Source organism: Lampetra planeri, chromosome 3 (assembly GCF_965212315.1).
Source record: "Lampetra planeri chromosome 3, kcLamPlan1.2.h2, whole genome shotgun sequence".
In the NCBI taxonomy this organism is placed as follows: domain Eukaryota; kingdom Metazoa; phylum Chordata; class Hyperoartia; order Petromyzontiformes; family Petromyzontidae; genus Lampetra; species Lampetra planeri.
The window spans coordinates 26,233,463-26,251,574 of NC_136109.1; the positions used below are offsets into that span (position 1 = coordinate 26,233,463).

The following is an 18,112-nucleotide window of genomic DNA, read 5'->3' on the forward strand; positions in this document are numbered from 1 at the left end:
GTGACTGCAGGGATTCATATTCTTGGTTCTTTCGGTAAAGTCACGTAGAAGGGAAACAATATTTTTTTTATTTTTTTTATTATTTTATTGTTTCCTTCTACGCGACTTTACCGAAAGAACCAATAATATAATTTTGTTTTAGTTTAGTTCATGGGTACACCAGTGTCTCCGATGAATATCAAAGCCAGGGAGATGTTAACTACCTTGCCTGGTACGCAGGAGGTCGTGGGTTCGATCCCGACCCCGACGCCTGTATATTTGGAGTTTGCGTGTCTCTCTCACTGTGGACACGTGGATTTTTCCCCAGGTCCTCTGGGTTTTTTCACCAAATTTATAAACATGCGTTTAGAGTATTCCACTTCGTTGAGCTATCACACCTGTGGCCAGGTCGCTTCTGAAAAAGGCCGATATAGCTTAGTGGGCCTTACCTGGTGAAATAAAAAATAATACTTTAGTTAATAGGTATACCGGTGTCTCTTAGGTACACCAGTGTCGCTTATATGGTGCACATATAAGCGGGTGATAGAGTGCTCTAATAAAACGGTGTCAACCAAAAAGTGATGTTTCACTTTTGTTCCCAGATGTGACTCAACCCAAAGCTGGTCGGCAACGTCGCCTTGGGGCAATGCCCAGGCTTTGTGGCCAGAATGCTTTGAGAACCAAGACAGAGGCTTTACGCTCAAATTACCGCTTTTGTTTTGAAGAACCCATTATCATGTAGAACTTACTAATGATTTAACTGTTTTATAAACTTTTTTTGTTCCATTCTCTCTCAAATGATCGAGGGGGCAATTACATTACCTTAATAATACGTTCTTAAATCGCCAGAACGCTGACAACTCGAGGAAACTTTGCACACGCCATGACAGAACGCACACGGGGAGCAAACGGTCGGTTTTCTGTTTCGTTTTAATTGAGAAATATTTGTGTCGCAATGCTCAAAGCACATTTTCTGCAAGCACAGCGCACATTGCAGACACACGCGCATCCAACACACCCACACGCCAACCAAAAAGAATGGGGTGCCCTAATTTATTTAATGGAGAGATTCAAAAACCAAACGACATAATCTTTAGTGGGTCGTTTCAGCCTCGTAAGGGTAATTGCTCATTAAAATTTGCACGGTATAATTACAGGTTACTGTGTAGTTTCTTCTCCACTTTTTGAAATAAAAATATGGACACAATGACTCAGAGCCTGTGCCAAAGGCCAATTTAAGTGCTACAGTAGTCGTAATAACGTACAATGCAATTGCTAAACGGAATGATTTCAGAAAGCTATATATTGTTTAAGTTACAAAAGTTTTTAATTCTCGGGAGAATTATATGCATTTCAATAAATTACATTGTCCACATCATGCACCGCACACACACACACAATGCAAATGATTTACTTTCCTCTAATCTATGCCTTAAATTGTGCTAAGAGTCAAGTAGACAGATTAAAGTGTCCCATTGCAGTCGCTTAATCTTACTTAGCTGTCAAGCTATATATTTGGCGTAAGCAGCGTTACCAACCAAAGCATCATCTTGAAGTACAGGTAATGTATAATGTTAGTGTACAAATTACAGCACTGTCTTGGTTAGGAGTGAAACAATCCACCAATCCTTCCGGCAATTTACGCGAATTGTCATCATGATCCGCGAATCAAGTATCAATTTTTTTTGTTTTCATATGAAGGTGAATGGTATAGCACCGCTAGTGGCTGCAGGGGGAAATGTGAATTGGCCACAAGATAGTCGAATTTTGTCGATGGCAATATCTTCAGGAGATAAATGCCAATGTCGAGGTCAGACAGCCACGAGAGGGTTTCATGAGAGAGTTCGTGTCGTTATTCCTCCATTGAAGGAGCGCAGACTACAATGGTTTTAGCTTCTGTTAATGCCTTGACTTCAGCGAAAAAAAGTGAATTGTCAAGATTTTGCTTGCTTTCCAACATTCCTTCGGTTTGCTGACAAAAAACAGCCCCCAAATCAATTGGCATGTTTACCAACGTGCCAACTTGATGTGGATGGCTCTGTGTGGTGATGGAGGGTTATATTTATCAATCTGACATTATACCTACATGATCTAGCCCACAATAAACTAAAAACGGATCTCAAAACATCTCCAATTCTTATGCACGCGATTCGACGCGTGGCAACTAAGTGCGAAATAATTGATATTGGCCGACATCAAAAAGGTGCATCGTTCCACTCCTAGCAGTTATCAATAACAGCGACAATGACAACATTAAAAAACAACGATGGTAATGAAATCCTCATACAGAAGCAGTCCAGTCGATGGAAGCATCTCGTTAGGGTTGAACCGAGTACACACGCGTGGAGTAACACTATGCCAGGGACATTCACGCTTCGTGTCGTATCTCTTTCGAGATGGCATTTTAGAAACTGCGAGGCTTGAGGGGTGCTGGTGGTGGTGGAATCTTCCTCCTGTCAAAGGGCTTCTCCTGAATGTCTCCACCACTACCCCCCCCCCCAACCCAAAATTGGAGATTTCAAGTACAGAATTTACAATTAGAAAGAACTCGCGTCCCCCATACTGTAACATCACCTCCACCCCGCCAACCCCCCCCCCCATCCAAAAAAAACTATATACAACGTGACAGTTTTGGAAACGAGATATTTCTATGCTAACCCACATTTGCAGCAGTTAAATATGTTGACGCACGCCTTCCCCCGTATCAGCGTTGCAAGAGTTATATTACAAAACGAATTAATACAGTCGGTCAGTGGAGAAGCAGGATTCGCATGGGCCCTGGTGCAAGGAATTAAATGTGTGGGGCCCTATATCAAATCTCTCTCCCCTCTCCCCTCCGTCATAGACTGGCCCCTGGTGCCCTGGTGCAGTTGCACCACCTGCACGTTCAATAGCCACTTCCACTGAGATGTACGGCAACGGAAGCTGCGGTATAAATACTAATGCACGATGGCGACACCGCCGCCGCCATACAAAGACTCGACTTGAAAACGGGGTGAGCTCGACAATTTGAACATCTTGTTCCTGCCCCACCACCTCTTAGAAGCACGCATTCACAAAATATGATCAAGCAAAGCACGCAAAGGAAGAATCCGAGTGGTGAATACGACGGCCATGAGTGAGAGCGAGAGAGCGCTAGCACCACGGTCAGGCTGTCCCCAACAAGCCGGGGACACTTGAGTTGGCTCCCTTCTCTCGTGAACCGGCCACCGACCGGACGCAGTCGCCTGGGCAACAGGCTCAATCCGGCCGCAATCTTGAGCTCCGATCGCTAAACCCCCGCGGATCCAGTCGGGACGAAGAGCCCGCGCTCGGCTGTCAATCCGGCGTAATCCGCGGTCTCTCTCGTCGTGGTCTCTCGGTTGTGCTATCGTCGTGCGGGTGCCACGGCGACAAGATGTTAGCTACCTCACCTGGTATACAGGAGATCGTGGGTTCGATCCCGACCCTGATGCCTGTATATTTGGAGTTTGTGTGTCTCTCTCCTCGTGGTCGCGTGGATTTTTCTCCTGGTTCTCTGGTTTTACCCTCCACATTTAGAATCAACATGTGCTTAGAGCTAATCCACATGATGAGCCACTTTGTTATCATTTGTGGCCATGTCGCTTCTAAAAAAGAGCTACACAGCTCAGTGCGCCTTACCCGGTAAAAGAGGTGTAGTTTTAGTGTGCGTGTCCAGTTCGTTTTGTCGAATCCACCGCTGGACGAGAGGATTCTCCGCATGCCATGGCTGGCTTATAGGGGTTGTTTGAGCATACTTTACTATGCCCATCAGTGCGGGATAATGAAGGTGGGGGAGCAGGGCTTAATTTTTTTTCATGCAATATTTACTGGGCACCCCTCCCCCCCACCGCTGCCCCCCCAAACCCTGCCCCCTATGAGAGTGGAGAAAAGGGCTGGGGGGGGGGAGGGGGTGGGGAATTATTTTCTGGAGCTCAGCCACCAGACAGGTCTGGCTGACATTAAGCCCTGGGAAGGACCATAGACGTGGGAAAATAGTACAGTACAACAATGTACTTTCCTGAACTGACATCTTTTGAACTCTTCTTAGTTCCGAGATGTGATGAGATCGGGCGGTCATTCTGGGTGATTTTTTTCAGAGACTCAATAAGCTATCACCTGGCTAATGTGAAGGTTTTGACCGACCAAGTGATGTTTAAATATCATTATCCCGACGTCGCAAAAGATGACCGATAATTAAATATTGCGTTCAACTTTTCTGAATCGAATATGAACAATGAAACCGAAGTTTAACGCAATGCTGCAGGTTTTTTCCGTCGTTGCTGTAACAGTAGGTTCTGTGCATCAGTGTCGTGTTAGCTCTACGCGTAAGCTCAACATATCTCTGCAACGAAACACCGTATATGTACACTGTTCAGAATTCACTTCAACGCACCACATTCCCTTTTAGCAGGGCTAAAATATCTCACTCGACACTATCCGGGTCGCTGGTAGACTGGAGTTCTTTGGCACGTGACTAAGTCGTCACAAGCGGTGAACCAGAAGACCCAGACGAAATGAAGCCCTGGCTCTTGTTTGGAAAACAACTCGCTCACCTGCTAGATACAATGCCAACATGCCCGGTCCTTGTTCTCATAACAACAAATCCCAACCTTACCCCAGGGTTTCGCGAATTCTACTCCTCGCGACCAACCGCACGCAGTCTGTCCGCATTCCCAGATTTAGCGATCTTCTCCATTCACTGTCAATTTAACTCGTTACGCATCGCACGTGTCCGATGATCAGTAGACACGGTTCCCTGTTGCTGTCGAGAGTGCCGCTTCAATCTCGGATGACGTGAATCAGAACCGGCGCTCCGCACATCAAGCGCGACACATCTACATGCGCATTTACCAATCAACGGGCGTGTGCAGTACGTAGCCACGTTGGTATCTGAATGACTGAACATCGGTAAAACGTGGACAGCGATACTTTGGTGGCTCGCGAGCACCAGCATCTGGGAAATCCCGCCCTTCGTTAATCCTAACTGCGCCGCTTCGTCCGCGTCCCAATTACGATCGCGATTCCACGGATCGCCACTCCTCGCAGGGAACACCTCGTCATCGCAAGTGCACGTAAAAACCCGCCGCCCGCGTGGGTCGCACGTTTGTCGCCGCTCTCCGTCCGCGCGCAGCAACAACAACCAAAAATCATCCGCGAAACGACGACGCCCTCAGCACTTCCACGAAATCGTACATTCACTCAGCCATCAGTGGCGTTTTGCCTTGGAGCTCGGCGTCGGGGACTGGGGGGGGGGTGTGTGGGAGGGGTCAGAGTTCAACTCGACAATGGCGTCCTTCACAGCGGCTCGGCGACGCTGTATGCCGTGGAGAACTTCCGAAGCACGGGCACGGACACGAGCTGGTGGATCTTGGCGTGGTGCTTGCTGCTCGCGAACTTCACCCAGTCCGGCCGGAAGCCGCCCTTGAAGCCCACGAGCACCATTTTGTCTGCGCGCAAAGGCAACGGGACGACGGACAGCGTTGGGTGTGTGAGGCTCGAACGACGATGGCCGTCATGCGAGCCACCCATTGACTGTGGGTGGTTATCGGTGGTCGGTTTGTACTCGAGTGACTCTTTGTTTCTCTCAGCTCTACATCTGTCGTCGCTGACAACCCCTCATCATTTGGGGATCTAGAAACTCGCCTCCTGCGAAGCGTGACCCTGAAGCCGATCGAAAGACGGCGAGGCCGCCGGTTACTGGCGGTGTTCGTGCATACACGTACAACGCGAACCGCCAACAGCCTACAATTGTTATCGCTACCGTCAACCATGATCAATCCACTGCTGGATGAATGGACTCCACAAGCCGCCGCCGTCACCTCTCACGGTCCTGTGCTGTCTCAATCCACCCGGCACATGCAATAATTTAATTTCTCCACCTCCGCGCTTGACGTATTCTGTAAATCTATGTTTGAAGTAAAATAAAAAAATAAATGGTGGTGGCTGGGGGCAAGTCTTTCCTGATGACTTGCCCCACGAAAAGTGGTACTCGCTGTTTTACAGTGCCTGGAGGGATGATGGGCCGAGTCAATTATGCGACTGAGACGATTAAGATGATGATTTGACGATAGAGAAAATTAAACATTACACCAGGAGGGGAAGCCTGTGGCCTGCAAACAGTGCTTGTGTTGGGATGTTCGCCGCGTGGCTGCACGTACCCAGGTATTTGGCTCCGGCTTCCACCCCGATGGTTGCGAGAGCCTTCTTCCACTTGCCGTCCTCCGTAACGAACTTCCCTTTGGAGGTCACCAGCACAACGGAGCTGCGGAGGAGAGCAAGAGGAAATGCGCGCCACGGTGGAGAGTTGTTAACTACCTCGCCAGGTATACAGGAGGTCGTGTGTTCGATCCCGACCGTGATGCCCGTATATATTTGGAGTTTGTACGTTCTCGCCATGGTCGCGTGGATTTTGGTCCGGGTCCTCCGGTTTTTCCCTCCACGTTTAGAATCAACATCACGCGTTTAGAGTATCTGGCTGCTATACATTTTCGCGTGATAAGCCACTTCGTTGAGCTATCGTTTGTGGTCAGGTTGCCTCTGAAAAAAGCTATATAGCTCAGTGAGCCTTATCTGGTAAAATAAAAAAAATAGTTTAGTTTTAGTTTGAATGTTCACACGGTGCACTGCGCGCGCTGAGGATCTGCTCCCGACATTCGGATTCTTTCGAATCAATCCGAAAATCAGGCCTAGTTATGACATTTCGTACAATCGGAAATATTTCTACATCAGTGGTCCGTTATCTGAACCGGTCATGGGCCCTTTCCCGAGGTCGACTCAGCCTCAGATAAGAATCTGGTGTGGTGCGAAAACGTCGGCAAAGGGTAAGCAAAGGCTGCGTGAGGCAGCCCACGCCACACTTATCGTTGCGTCATGCCAGCCTTGATGGCCGCTCGCTAACGACACTTTTCCCCGGCGGTCTACGTAAGCTACACGGGGGATCTTTGTGTTTGCGCGTGAGTGCGCGTCATCGGCGTACCCGTCCGGCACGTTGTGAGTGAGGTGGTACAGCAGGAAGGTTGGGATGGAGCGGAGCTGGGAGGCCTTGAAGACGCGGCGAGAGACAAGGGTGCCCGTTGAGCCATTGAGAGAGATCACCTGCAGACCATCCTCCAGCTGGTAGTATGCCTGGCCGTTTACCTGCACAGGGGACAACGTGGAAAGGGGTGAGGTGATGAAACGGCTTTCAATCGTATGGACCTGAAAACTCAATTTCCCTGTACAAGAATACGGGATAAACCGTATGGCTTGACACGGTATGCGCTCAGCGGGAAATTTATTTTGTTACAATCGGTGAAAATGATTATGTCCAGCGCAGGTTTAAATTAAGTGCAGGATGAACAAAATTAGAGCTCACGGTGGTGGTGGCATAGTTGTGCTTTGGGCTGGGATGCCACGAATTTGCAGACTCCACCTGGACCTCCACAAAGTTGCCCGGCCAGCTCTGCACGATGAACAATCAGGGAAACAAATAAATGTAAATGAAATGAAAGTATTTTAGTATTTTACCAGGTAAGGCCCATTTTAAATACATAAAACGCATGACGCTGATTCTAAATGTGGAGGGAAAAACCGGAGGACTTGGAGAAAAATTCAGGCGTCAGAGTTCAGATCGAACCCACAACCACCTGCATACCAGGCAAGGGAGTTAACATCTCGCTAACGTGGTGCTCACTCATATCATCCATCATCATGAATGATCACAATCACAAATCATTCTCCTTAGGGGTGTAACGACATCACGGTGTCATTACACCCCTAAGGACAATTAATTGAGATTCTTAATCTCATGTTACAAGCATCAAATCGTGTTTTCATGATCGCAGGGTGTCACGTGAATCCATTACAAACACCGATGAAAAAAACCATCGACTCTTACATGTGTGATTCGAATATGATTGAGATTACTGATTTAAATGATTAATCGTGAAAAAAGATTGTTCCGCTCCTACCTCCCCAAACGTGAAGGGCGGTTGTTTCATTTGCTCGTGCATCCATCGAGTTACAATAAATCCACAAATGCCTGCGTGACACTCCGCATTCGCTCGCGGCCCCATCAAACTCACTACGCCGACTTCACGTGAATACGCGAGTCCAACAAGGCTACAAACCGGTGTTCCATTAACCGAGCCTCCTCGAAGGAGGCGAATGAACAAACGACCGAACGGGCGAGCGTTTGTGCACGCACTGGCTGAGTCTACCTAGGGGAGGCCCGGGACCGGTTCAGATAATCGTCACCGGTGTTAGCCGTGAGCAGGAATCGAACTCGGGTTGCCGGGATCGTAGCGCAGCGTGCTAACCGCCACACTGCCTGGCACATGCACGCACGCGCACACACGCACAATGCACGCGCGTGGACTCACATTGGCGTAGATGCTGGGCCGCCGCTTGGGCATGGGGACGTCCACCGTGGGGGGCTCGGCGTACTTGGGGTAGGCCCTGGCGCGACAGTCCGCCGCCGCGGCGCCGGCGCCGGCGGGAAGGCTCGCCTTCACCTTGACGCGCTCGCAGCCGCGGGTCGAGCAGAACGCGTCGCCCTCCCGCGGGGCCTGCGCCTGCAGCCGCAGGAACAGCAGCCTGCGGGAACGAGCGCGAGCGATAATCGGCGCTTTCATTCCCGCTCGGGTTTTTAATCTGTGAGAAGCCGAACCCGGCCTGCGGTTGCTACGTTCACCGCAAAGGGAATTCGGCGAAAGGGGACACTGGATGAGCCTGATGAAATCTCCATCCATGCACCCGTTGTCCGTACATCCATCAGTACGTCCGTACATCTGTTCGTCTGTCTATCTGCCCATCAATCCATGCCCCCACCTGTTTGCGGTGAGCTCACGCAGTATTGCCGTCGAAAAAGTAAAAGACTGCTTGTCCGTGCGTGCGTGCATGCGTCTGTCCCGCACTCACCCAGTGTCCTCGTCGAAGAAGTAGAATCCGGTGGTGGAGGAGGAGGGTGAGGCGTGCGCGCCGCGGGGCGGGTGCTCGAGCCGCTGCAGCGAGGCGACGCGCGCCAGCGTGCCCGTGCGCTGCGTGGTGCGGCGCAGGCGGTCATGCACGTCCGTCAGGACACTGAACGTCGTGCCGCGTGGGTAGCAGAAGCCGATGCGCACCCAGTCGTTACTGCGGGCGCGCGCGCGGAGGCACGGAAAGCGCGGCAAGTCAGCGACGCACGCGCGACGTCACACGCGAGATTCTGTCAGTCAAGGTGAAGGTCGAGAGGTCATCGTGGACAACGCCGTTGATGTCGCCGCACCTCGCCCGTCACTTCCTTCCATAAGATCCCGTAGTTATTATAAGTCTCACGGTCTCATCATCATCATCATCGATCAAGGCGAAGGCTAAGGGTTTTGTTAAGCCTCATAACGTGTCGTCAGAGTAAACTTCCTGCACCAGCGCTGATGATTACACACCACTACAGGTAGGCATTTCATGCTGGGTCAATCTAGAGGAGGTTCAAGACCACACAAATTATGCTAGCAATGGCGGGCAATTGATATAAGGCCACCGGGTTCATAGATCTAACCGCTGCACAGCCGCTCCACATTTTCAGCAACACACGGACAAAGACGAAGATCCCCCATACAGCCTTATCAGACTGTTGGGGCAAGTGCTGTTAACGAGCACGTATGAAGGCCGGCACGGCACACAAGGGGGTGGCCGCCTTTGTCTCCCTCGTGGCGATGTTTGCACACTGCACCAGGTGCTCAAATGAGGCGACCTAGGGGAGGACCAGGATCGGGTCAAATCATCGTCCCCGGTATTGACAGCGGGAATCAACCCGGGTCGCCGGGTTCGTAGCGCCACGACTACCGAGTATGTCTGCCGTACATGCCGTAGTGGCCCACTAACTGACCCCAAGTGCCCCCCCCTCCCCCACTCACAGGTTGAAGTTGATGAGCCAGACGGTGAGCTCGTGGGGGGCGCGCGTGTCCCAGTGCGCCGTGTACCCCTTGGACAGCATGAGCACCGGCTGGTACTGCTGGTAGTGCAGCCCGCGGGCGAGTGCGCCCTCCAGCGTGAGCGCCTGCCCGGGGAACTCGTCCCGCACCAGCGACAGCCGCCCGTCCGAGGGGCTCCTCGCCTGGATGTAGACCTGCACCCGCCGGCGGTGGCACCGCGACGACGCGAAGGCACCGGCAGCAATTGAGCGTCACGGCGAGAATGACAGTGAGACGAACGCACGTCCTTGTCCGTCCGTCCGATTCCAGCTCACGAACAACATCAGCGGCAGCAGGCACAACGACGAGGAGAAAACTTGTTCGTGTGGATCAACGAGGAGGACCGAACGCGGCTCGATGGAGAAGGGGGGCAACGTGAAGCGAGTGTTCACACACGCGCGCGTGCACGCGTCTGCGTGTGTTTGTGTGGATTTGGGTATACTTGGGCGCCTGTACATGGGCGCTAGGTCGACTCAGCCTCAAATGAGTACCTGGTGCAGTGTGTAAACATCATCGTGAATGCGGGGAGAGGGCGGGCGGACGGGCAGGCGGGTGCGAGCGCGATCACCTGCGCGTATCTGGCGCTGCACACGGCCGCGCGCCACTCGGGCACGTCGACGCAGTCCGGGTGGCGCAGCAGTGCGTCGTCGTGCTTCACGAGGAAGGCGCCGGGGAAACCCGACACGGATCCGTCGCCGTCCCGGAACACGGTCGTCTTGTCGCCGTCCATGGACATGTCCCGGAACCAGGGCCCCGGCTCGCCAAAGAAGACGCGCGAATCCGCCTGGGTCCACGCACGATGCAAGGCGGGGGGGGAGGGGGGGGGGGGAGAGGAGGAGGGATCGTGAGATGTGGCGATCGTTATGGTGGAACGCGAGCCCCGGTACAGCGCGCTCGTAAACCGGGTGTCACAATTTTACGGAGGACAATCCCTACGCAACGGAACCATGGTAAAAGATGGGGAAAGGAGGTCCACGCTGCCCCAACAAAGTATGGGACATCAGGTCGGGAGAGAAGATGAAACAAATGATAATAATACAAAAATAATGTTAACTTGTAACGCTGGTGCCGCCGCCACCTGCACTGGATTGAGAGGACGACTCAGGGGTGCGAGGAGGAACCGCAGACGAGCGGGAAGGCAGCATCCACGCAGTGAGCTGGCGCTACCAATAATTGTCCAAGGTCTGCGGTCCTCTATCTATTAAGATGTTATCACCTCGGTCGGCTACGCATGGTGCGAAAGAAGTTCGACATATATCCATAACGTCCTCATCTTCATCACCATTATTGTAACTAGACATCATCATAATCATGACGATGACCCCCCCCCCCAACCACCCCCTTCCCGCGTCGCGTCGTCGCGTCTCTGCTCACGGGCACGTCCTGGAAGACGATGCCGGAGAGGTTGTTGTTGGGGCAGCTCTGCCACGCGTTGTTCAGCCGGAAGCCGATGGCGCTCGCGTGCCGGTCGGCCAGCGCCGCAAACCGGCGGAAGGTCACGCGCTCCACCCGCAGCGGCCCGTCGTACACCTGCAGCCCGCGCACGGGGAACGTGCTGCCCACGCACGGCGGGGGGGAGGGGGGGGGGACAACGAGGAACAACGTTTGACAACGGGGAACAATGGGGAACGGGGAATGGGGAACAATGGAGAATGGGGAACAACGGTGAACAATGGGGAACAATGGGGAACAACGAGGAATGGGGAACAATGGAGAACAATGGGGAACAACGGTGAACAATGGGGAACAATGGGGAACAACAGGGAATGGGGAACAATAGGGAACAACGGGGAACAACGGGGAAGGGGTGCGAGAGACACCTCCGATGAGCACGGTTGGCTACATCACGGTGCGAAATAAGTTCAACATACGCACATATATTACAACACAGTTCACGATTGGATGGCGCCGTGGAGCAATGGAGAGCGAATAGCTCAACAAAAGTGGCCTGTGCTGTGGAAATTCACAGCGGGAAAATATTCGAAAATAATCGAGACGCAGCAGCGACGAGATCCTCTCTGGCTGTGCGACTCCTACGACGATGAAGATTGCGGCGATGACGGACGGGCACCACGGCGGTCACGGGGAAGTCACTCACATGCCGCGGGGCAGCGTGCGCCCCCGGTGGTCCAGACTCCCCGGGCCCCAGAACTCGTCTCCTCCGCCGCCGCCGCGAGATCCCCGGTTGTGGCTCTCGCCCACGAACAACGAGTCCACCACCTCCTGCCTCGAGCCGTCGTCATCCGGGAACGTTCCCCCGCTGTGGCGGCACGCGGCAAACGCGAGCGGAACTTACACGTCGATGGACAGACGGGCGGGTAGGTGTGCAGGCAAGGCAGGCAGGTAAAGCAACACCTGTCATGCTTTTTGTTTTAACTGTGGATGAGAATTCAGTGCGAGCAGAAGTGTATTTGTTCTTTTCAAGGGAGATCTGTGTGTTGATATTACATCCAACGAAATATTTGATTGCATTCATCAAACGCGAGCGAAACTTGTACATCGATGGACAGACGGACGGGTCGGCGAGCAGGCAGGCAGGTATGTAAGGTACACCCGCCATGATCTTATTTCAACACTGGGTGAGAATCCAGTGAGACCAGAAGTCTCTCTTTTTCAAGGGAGATCTGGGTGATGATATTACATCCATCAAATTAGCAAATATGTCCCTGAGTCCGTGGCGTAGCCGTGGTTGGCATGGGCTCTGTGTGAGGAATTAAATGAGCCCCCTCCCCCCGTCCCCGTTCAATTTTTCCCTCCCCTCTTTGTACTCCGGCACCTGCCCCCCCACCGCCTCCCCCCACCGCCCCACCCACCGCCCCACCCGTAGAAGTTGAACCGAAGTGCAGCTGCACCGCCTGCGCACCCGATAGCCGTGCCACTAACAATCGCAAAATGTCAACGTTCCTCAATAACTCCGTGGCCTTAAAAAATAAATTATTTTTTATCATAGGCGTCGTTCCGGGCACTGACCCTTCTTCATGGTGCGCAGATGGAATGCACGGCACCCGTGCGCAAACGAAGCAACGCACAGAGTTAAAGCGAAAACAAAGCGGATACGCTAATGAGATAACGCGATACGATTTGCGTGAACATCGCATGTACGTGCGACCACATATCGACGCAAAATAATACGAGACGGTAAACTTAAAGAAATGCAAATATGTGAATGAATTTGGAATTTAAATAATAATCGCACGCAACATGTTTAGAATAAAAAATCTATGCCAACATTTCCAATTCGAATGAAACATTCAAATGTGCTGGCATTTGCCTACCTGGCAAGAGTGAGTCCGATGCCATTGTCTGCAAATCTGCAACGAGACAACACGGGGGGGGGGGGGGGAGTCTCAAAGGGGGGAGGAGTTTCAACATGGGGGCGGAGTCTCTAAGGGGGGGGGGGGGAGAGTTTCATGGGTGGGGGGGAGAGTCTCAAGGGGGGGGGGGCGGGAAAGTTTCAACATGGGGGGGGGGAGTCTCAAGGGGGGGGGGAGTTTCAACATGGGGGGGGGCGGAGTCTCAAAGGGGGGGGGGGGGGGAGAGTTTCATGGGTGGGGAGGAGAGTCTCAAGGGGGGGAGGGATAGTCTCAACACGCTCCACCTGAACGAACTGAAAGCCCTGCACTAAACCGGCTGCCCGGCAAGATAACATCATCAGCAGCAGCAGCAGCAGCTGCTCGACGTCGAAAACAAAATCATCGCAACAATAACACCGGGCCCCCCTTTGTTCGGCGAGGGAATGCCTCGGCGCGTCTGGGTTTTTTTGCACGAGGTTTCTTTCCTGGTGACGCGATCGGGAGCGAGCGAGGGTGGCGATTCTACGAGCGCGTAGCTTCAACGTTGGGAGGAAACTGGGAGGGCGTTCGGATGAAAAGAGCCAACGGCGCGCGAGGATGTTTACACGGCGAGCTCTGCACAAACGGATGGATTTGACGATCACCACGCTGTGCCGATAATATTGCCAACGACGGCGCTGTTCAATCACAAAGCACGCTTTTGGCGCTCTCTGACTGAAAGATGAATCGCCTGTGAAGATCGGTTTCATTATATCAACAATAATAATCATCCTGATTATTATTATTATTACGTAAGGTTATTATCTATACTAATACATTAATTACATGGACACCAGTTATGTGGATTTCAGTTAGCCAGGTTTCATACGTACAGGTCCCATTGACCAGGTCTACATCACCCAGGTCTCAGTTAACAACGTTTCACCCGTCCAGATCTCATTCATTCAGGCCTCAGTTACGCAGACGTCTGGTGACCAGGTCTCAGTAACGCAGGTTTCAGCCACCAGGTCTCCATCAGCCAGGTCTCATTCGTCCCGCTCTTTGTTTCAAAGGTTTTATTCATCCAGCTTTCAGTTACCCAGCTCTGAGCGACCAGACACCAGTTCTGCAGATACCAGTCTCCAAGGTCTCCGAGACTCAAGTGTCTTCTCTTATCCCAGGTCTCAACTCCTCCGGTTTCATTTGTGCAGGTGTCAGCTAACCCGGCTCTCGTTATACTAAAATCTCATTCGCCCACGGGCCTCTGTGTACGTGCGCATGCACGTTGAACTCCTTTCGCACCGTACGTAGCCAACCGTGCTAATCGGAGGTGCGGATTAGCACCTCCGCCGTCGCGTGCGAGTTCGTCTCACTCACTGGCAGTGGCGGAGCCACACGTCCCCGCCACGGAGCCAGGCCCCGTGCTCCTGGTTGCGGAAGGCCACGAAGCCCGTGATGAGGGCCGGCACCCGCGGCTTGAACGGATCGGCGTCCACGTGGGGGCCATAGCTGCGGCCCATCGCCAGAGATGGCAAAAAAAACGACAAACAAATGAAGTTTTTTGACGAACGCAAAAAAAAACTGCCGCCGTGAAAACCTTCGACCCGAAGGTCTTCTCCACTCCTCGGCTGCGGACGATAATGACCTCCGACGAACGTAAACGACCTGACAGCGCGCTAACGACGCGGCGACGTTACGTTTGGCCCAATGGGTGTGGGAACGGAAAGCAGACGAGATGAAAATAATGCAAAAAAAAAATCGCGAAAACAATTGCAACGAGAGGGTTAAACAAAAAAAACCGAGACAAATAGATTAGATCTTAATCGAGTCGCAAATCAGGATTATCGACTCACTGTGCATAAGGGGGGGAAGGGGGGAGCGGGGGTTGGGGGCGAACCAGAGTCGATATAAACACAAACGCTGGCTTTAGTTTGAGTTAGTTTATGTTTCAGCTGGATTGATTGGGCAATAGATTTTTCAGTCTTTTTGTTAATTGTATAGTACCCCTGGGGGAAACTTGCAAGTTGTACCGTATTGTAGCCATTAATCATGCCCCGCGTCCATTGGTTTGGCATTATTCATTTATATATTAAAAATATTTAATTTTATGGATATACATGACAATTCTTACCAAGTTCTGAATGATTTGATCCGTACGCAATCGGTGTGCCCTTTTTATGAGATAACATTTCCCCTTCGCAAAAGAGATCTTTGTATTCTTTCCAAGGGCTGCAACTCACTTGCCAAATATGACTTGTGCCGGAAATGAGATTCATCGGGATGGATTTAAACGGGAACGTTCCGCGGGAACGCGATTCGACATTGACCAAAAAAATCAGGCAAACGGCCACGCGCTTAATTGGCGCGCCTAATGCTTCGGTCACGAATCGTCGCAAGTTGCGTCCTGCGCTTTCCATCGCGCGTGCCGCGCAACGGGGTGATTTTTTTTCCCCGTTTCAGAATGAGCCGAACGTGAGGGCAGAGTGACCTTTTTTTTTAACGTCTCGCCTCAGGCAATTTGCACTCATGCGTATCATTAATACGTTCAAGAGAGGGCCTTCTGGTGAAAATGATCAGGTTTATTCTTATTTAACAGGGCGAGGACTCCCAGGCTAATCCTCATTTGCATCAGTGCCCTGGGGGGCATTAGTCTGCCAGTTAGGGGCGATGATCGCTATGTGAGTCATTTGTGGGTACATTTATTTTGTCGTTGTTGTTGTTGTTGCAAATTCGAACCGATATTCACATTGTCTGCTTTTTATTTTAATTTCGGAGGAACAGATGGAAGATTGCCAGAGGAAAACCATCCAGCACAGGAGTATAATATACAAATTCCAGACAGAAAAGTTCCAGGATCAGGAATCGAACTCGGACGGTTCTTGCCTCGAGGCGTCCCGCGTTGACGCTTACCGTGCGCTCACGAGAGACAGGTACGGCCGCTTGTCCCTCTCGCTGGCGTTCGTCGTCTTCACTCCGTGGTCCAGCATCATCCCGGCCTGCAGCACGCACGCAGGAACACAACGAACGCACGGTGCTGTCATATTGACATGCAAAGCATGCTGGGGCAGCGAAAGCGCAAAACAGGAAGGGACCGTTGTGCGTGTCGAGATGACGGCACCGCTCCTTTGTATTCATGCGCTCTGAGGAAGGGCCGTTGCCCGAAACGTCTGGTAAGGGGTGAATAATTGCGTCCTCTAATCATTCCACAATTGAAGCGACAAAATGGCCAGCGCTGGCTCGATAGAATCAAGCTGCAACACGTGAACGGCGCGGAAAGGGACGAGTACTTGGGTGTGTGCGCGTGTGTGAGCGCGTGTCGGCCGAGCCCAGGGGATCGGTGCGACACGGCGGGCTGGAGCGAGAGGTTCTGACCCAGAGGGAGGGGGAGAAGGAGAGAGAGAGAGAGAGGAGGCAGATTGCATTTTAATTTTCTGAACGTTTCTCGCCGTCAGTTGCTTATTGCCAATTCATTTCGTTTCCTGCTGGAAACATCGAGGGGCGAGACGATGCCGCCCGTTGTACGCGACGTCCGATGTTTGTTTGGCTACTAATTATTATTCATCGCGGTCAGTTGACATTGGCAACGTGATCGCCGGCTCGAGGCAGAAATGCCATCGTGTTTTCAGCAGGTCGGCAATCATTCATAGATTGAAATTACTTCGGGTGTTTACAATACGGACGCTGAATTGTGCTGATAAGAATCGATTGTCCGCTTAAAAATCCGTATTTATTTAAAATTACACGCTAGGCCACACACTTTCCCACAAGCCCATCAGCAGACAAATGTCCGTCGCATTGCTGGCAAAACTCATACGTGCACGCATTAATTAATGAAAGTTCTCAGAGATGGAATGCAGTGAATTTATTTGAAGACCCAAGATTCATTTGTGTTTTTTGTATTTTAGTTCAGTCACTCGTGACCAGCTGAGACCATCAGCAACTGTACATTATTTGAGAACCCAGTTTGATCATGGCCAGATCTACGTGAGTCTGTGGATTTTTATGGGCCTCTGTGTGAGTGTAATGATCCATCGGTCTCTACGTGAGTGTCACGGTTCTCTGTTCAAGTCCTTGGGCCTCTGCGCCTGCCATTGGCAACCCGGCTCAGCCCGTCGACCCGCTCCACTCGAGAACGATGGCTTCATCGCGGCTGGGCCCCGGTCGGACACGAAAAGATCCGCACCCAGCAATCGGCAGTGGTGCCGGCTTAGCCTCTCGGCACTTTCAGCCGCAACGGCCGCGTACGTTTGTTGAATCGTGGCGTCAGCCCGGGGGAGGGTGTTTCCCCGGGGTTTCGCCTTCTCCTTACCCTGTAGTTTGAGTGCGCCCGGTTGTCGGCAAAGATGCCGAAGGGTTTGTGTTCGGTGTAGCCCGGAGCGTACTTCCCCTCCGAGGGCCCCGTGGGCACGTGGTGGAACACGAACCAGAAACCTCCTTCCTGTGCAAAGACAAAGGTCCCCCCCCCCACATATAGCCTTAACAGACTGTTGGGGCAAGTGCTGTTCGCGCGCATCTATGAAGGCCGGCACGGCACACGAGGGGGTGGGTGGCCGCCACCACGCCCGGCCGCCGCTTGTCTCCCGAACGGCGATGTTTACACACCGCACCGGGTACTCATTTGATGCCGAGTCGACCTAGGGGAGGTCCAAGACCAGTTCAGATCATCGTCACTGGTGTTGACCGTGAGCGGGAATCGAACTCGGGTCGCCGGGTTCGTAGTGCAGCGTAGCGCTAACCGCTCCTTCCTGTACACATACACCTGCACACCGTCATCATCGCCATAATCATCAGCCATAATCTATCTACTGCTGGATGAACGTCTCCCTCACGCCGTCCACATCTCTCACGGTTTTTTTTTTCGTTTGTGTTTGTGCACCAATGCCAATGCAGCAGCAACATCACCAGATAATTCGTTAACTTTTCTTCACG

At 52.1% G+C, this 18,112-nt stretch overlaps 1 protein-coding gene across 2 annotated transcripts in view; it reads right to left on the reverse strand.

Moving 5' to 3' along the window:
• Positions 1 to 2,579: 2,579 nt before the first annotated feature.
• Positions 2,580 to 18,112, reverse strand: part of CEMIP (cell migration inducing hyaluronidase 1) — a 91,184-nt gene continuing 75,651 nt past the window's right edge. For both annotated transcript variants that reach the window (XM_078592491.1, XM_078592490.1), the window contains exons 17-30: positions 17,493 to 17,621; positions 16,094 to 16,179; positions 14,561 to 14,692; positions 13,187 to 13,222; positions 12,010 to 12,171; positions 11,286 to 11,466; positions 10,480 to 10,695; positions 9,855 to 10,066; positions 8,881 to 9,093; positions 8,343 to 8,556; positions 7,337 to 7,423; positions 6,959 to 7,119; positions 6,141 to 6,244; positions 2,580 to 5,429 (exon numbers count right to left, since the gene is read on the reverse strand). In XM_078592491.1, the coding sequence (XP_078448617.1) occupies positions 5,278 to 5,429; positions 6,141 to 6,244; positions 6,959 to 7,119; positions 7,337 to 7,423; positions 8,343 to 8,556; positions 8,881 to 9,093; positions 9,855 to 10,066; positions 10,480 to 10,695; positions 11,286 to 11,466; positions 12,010 to 12,171; positions 13,187 to 13,222; positions 14,561 to 14,692; positions 16,094 to 16,179; positions 17,493 to 17,621 (2,085 nt within the window). In that variant the 3' untranslated portion in view covers positions 2,580 to 5,277. The remainder of the gene's footprint in view (positions 5,430 to 6,140; positions 6,245 to 6,958; positions 7,120 to 7,336; positions 7,424 to 8,342; positions 8,557 to 8,880; positions 9,094 to 9,854; positions 10,067 to 10,479; positions 10,696 to 11,285; positions 11,467 to 12,009; positions 12,172 to 13,186; positions 13,223 to 14,560; positions 14,693 to 16,093; positions 16,180 to 17,492; positions 17,622 to 18,112) is intronic.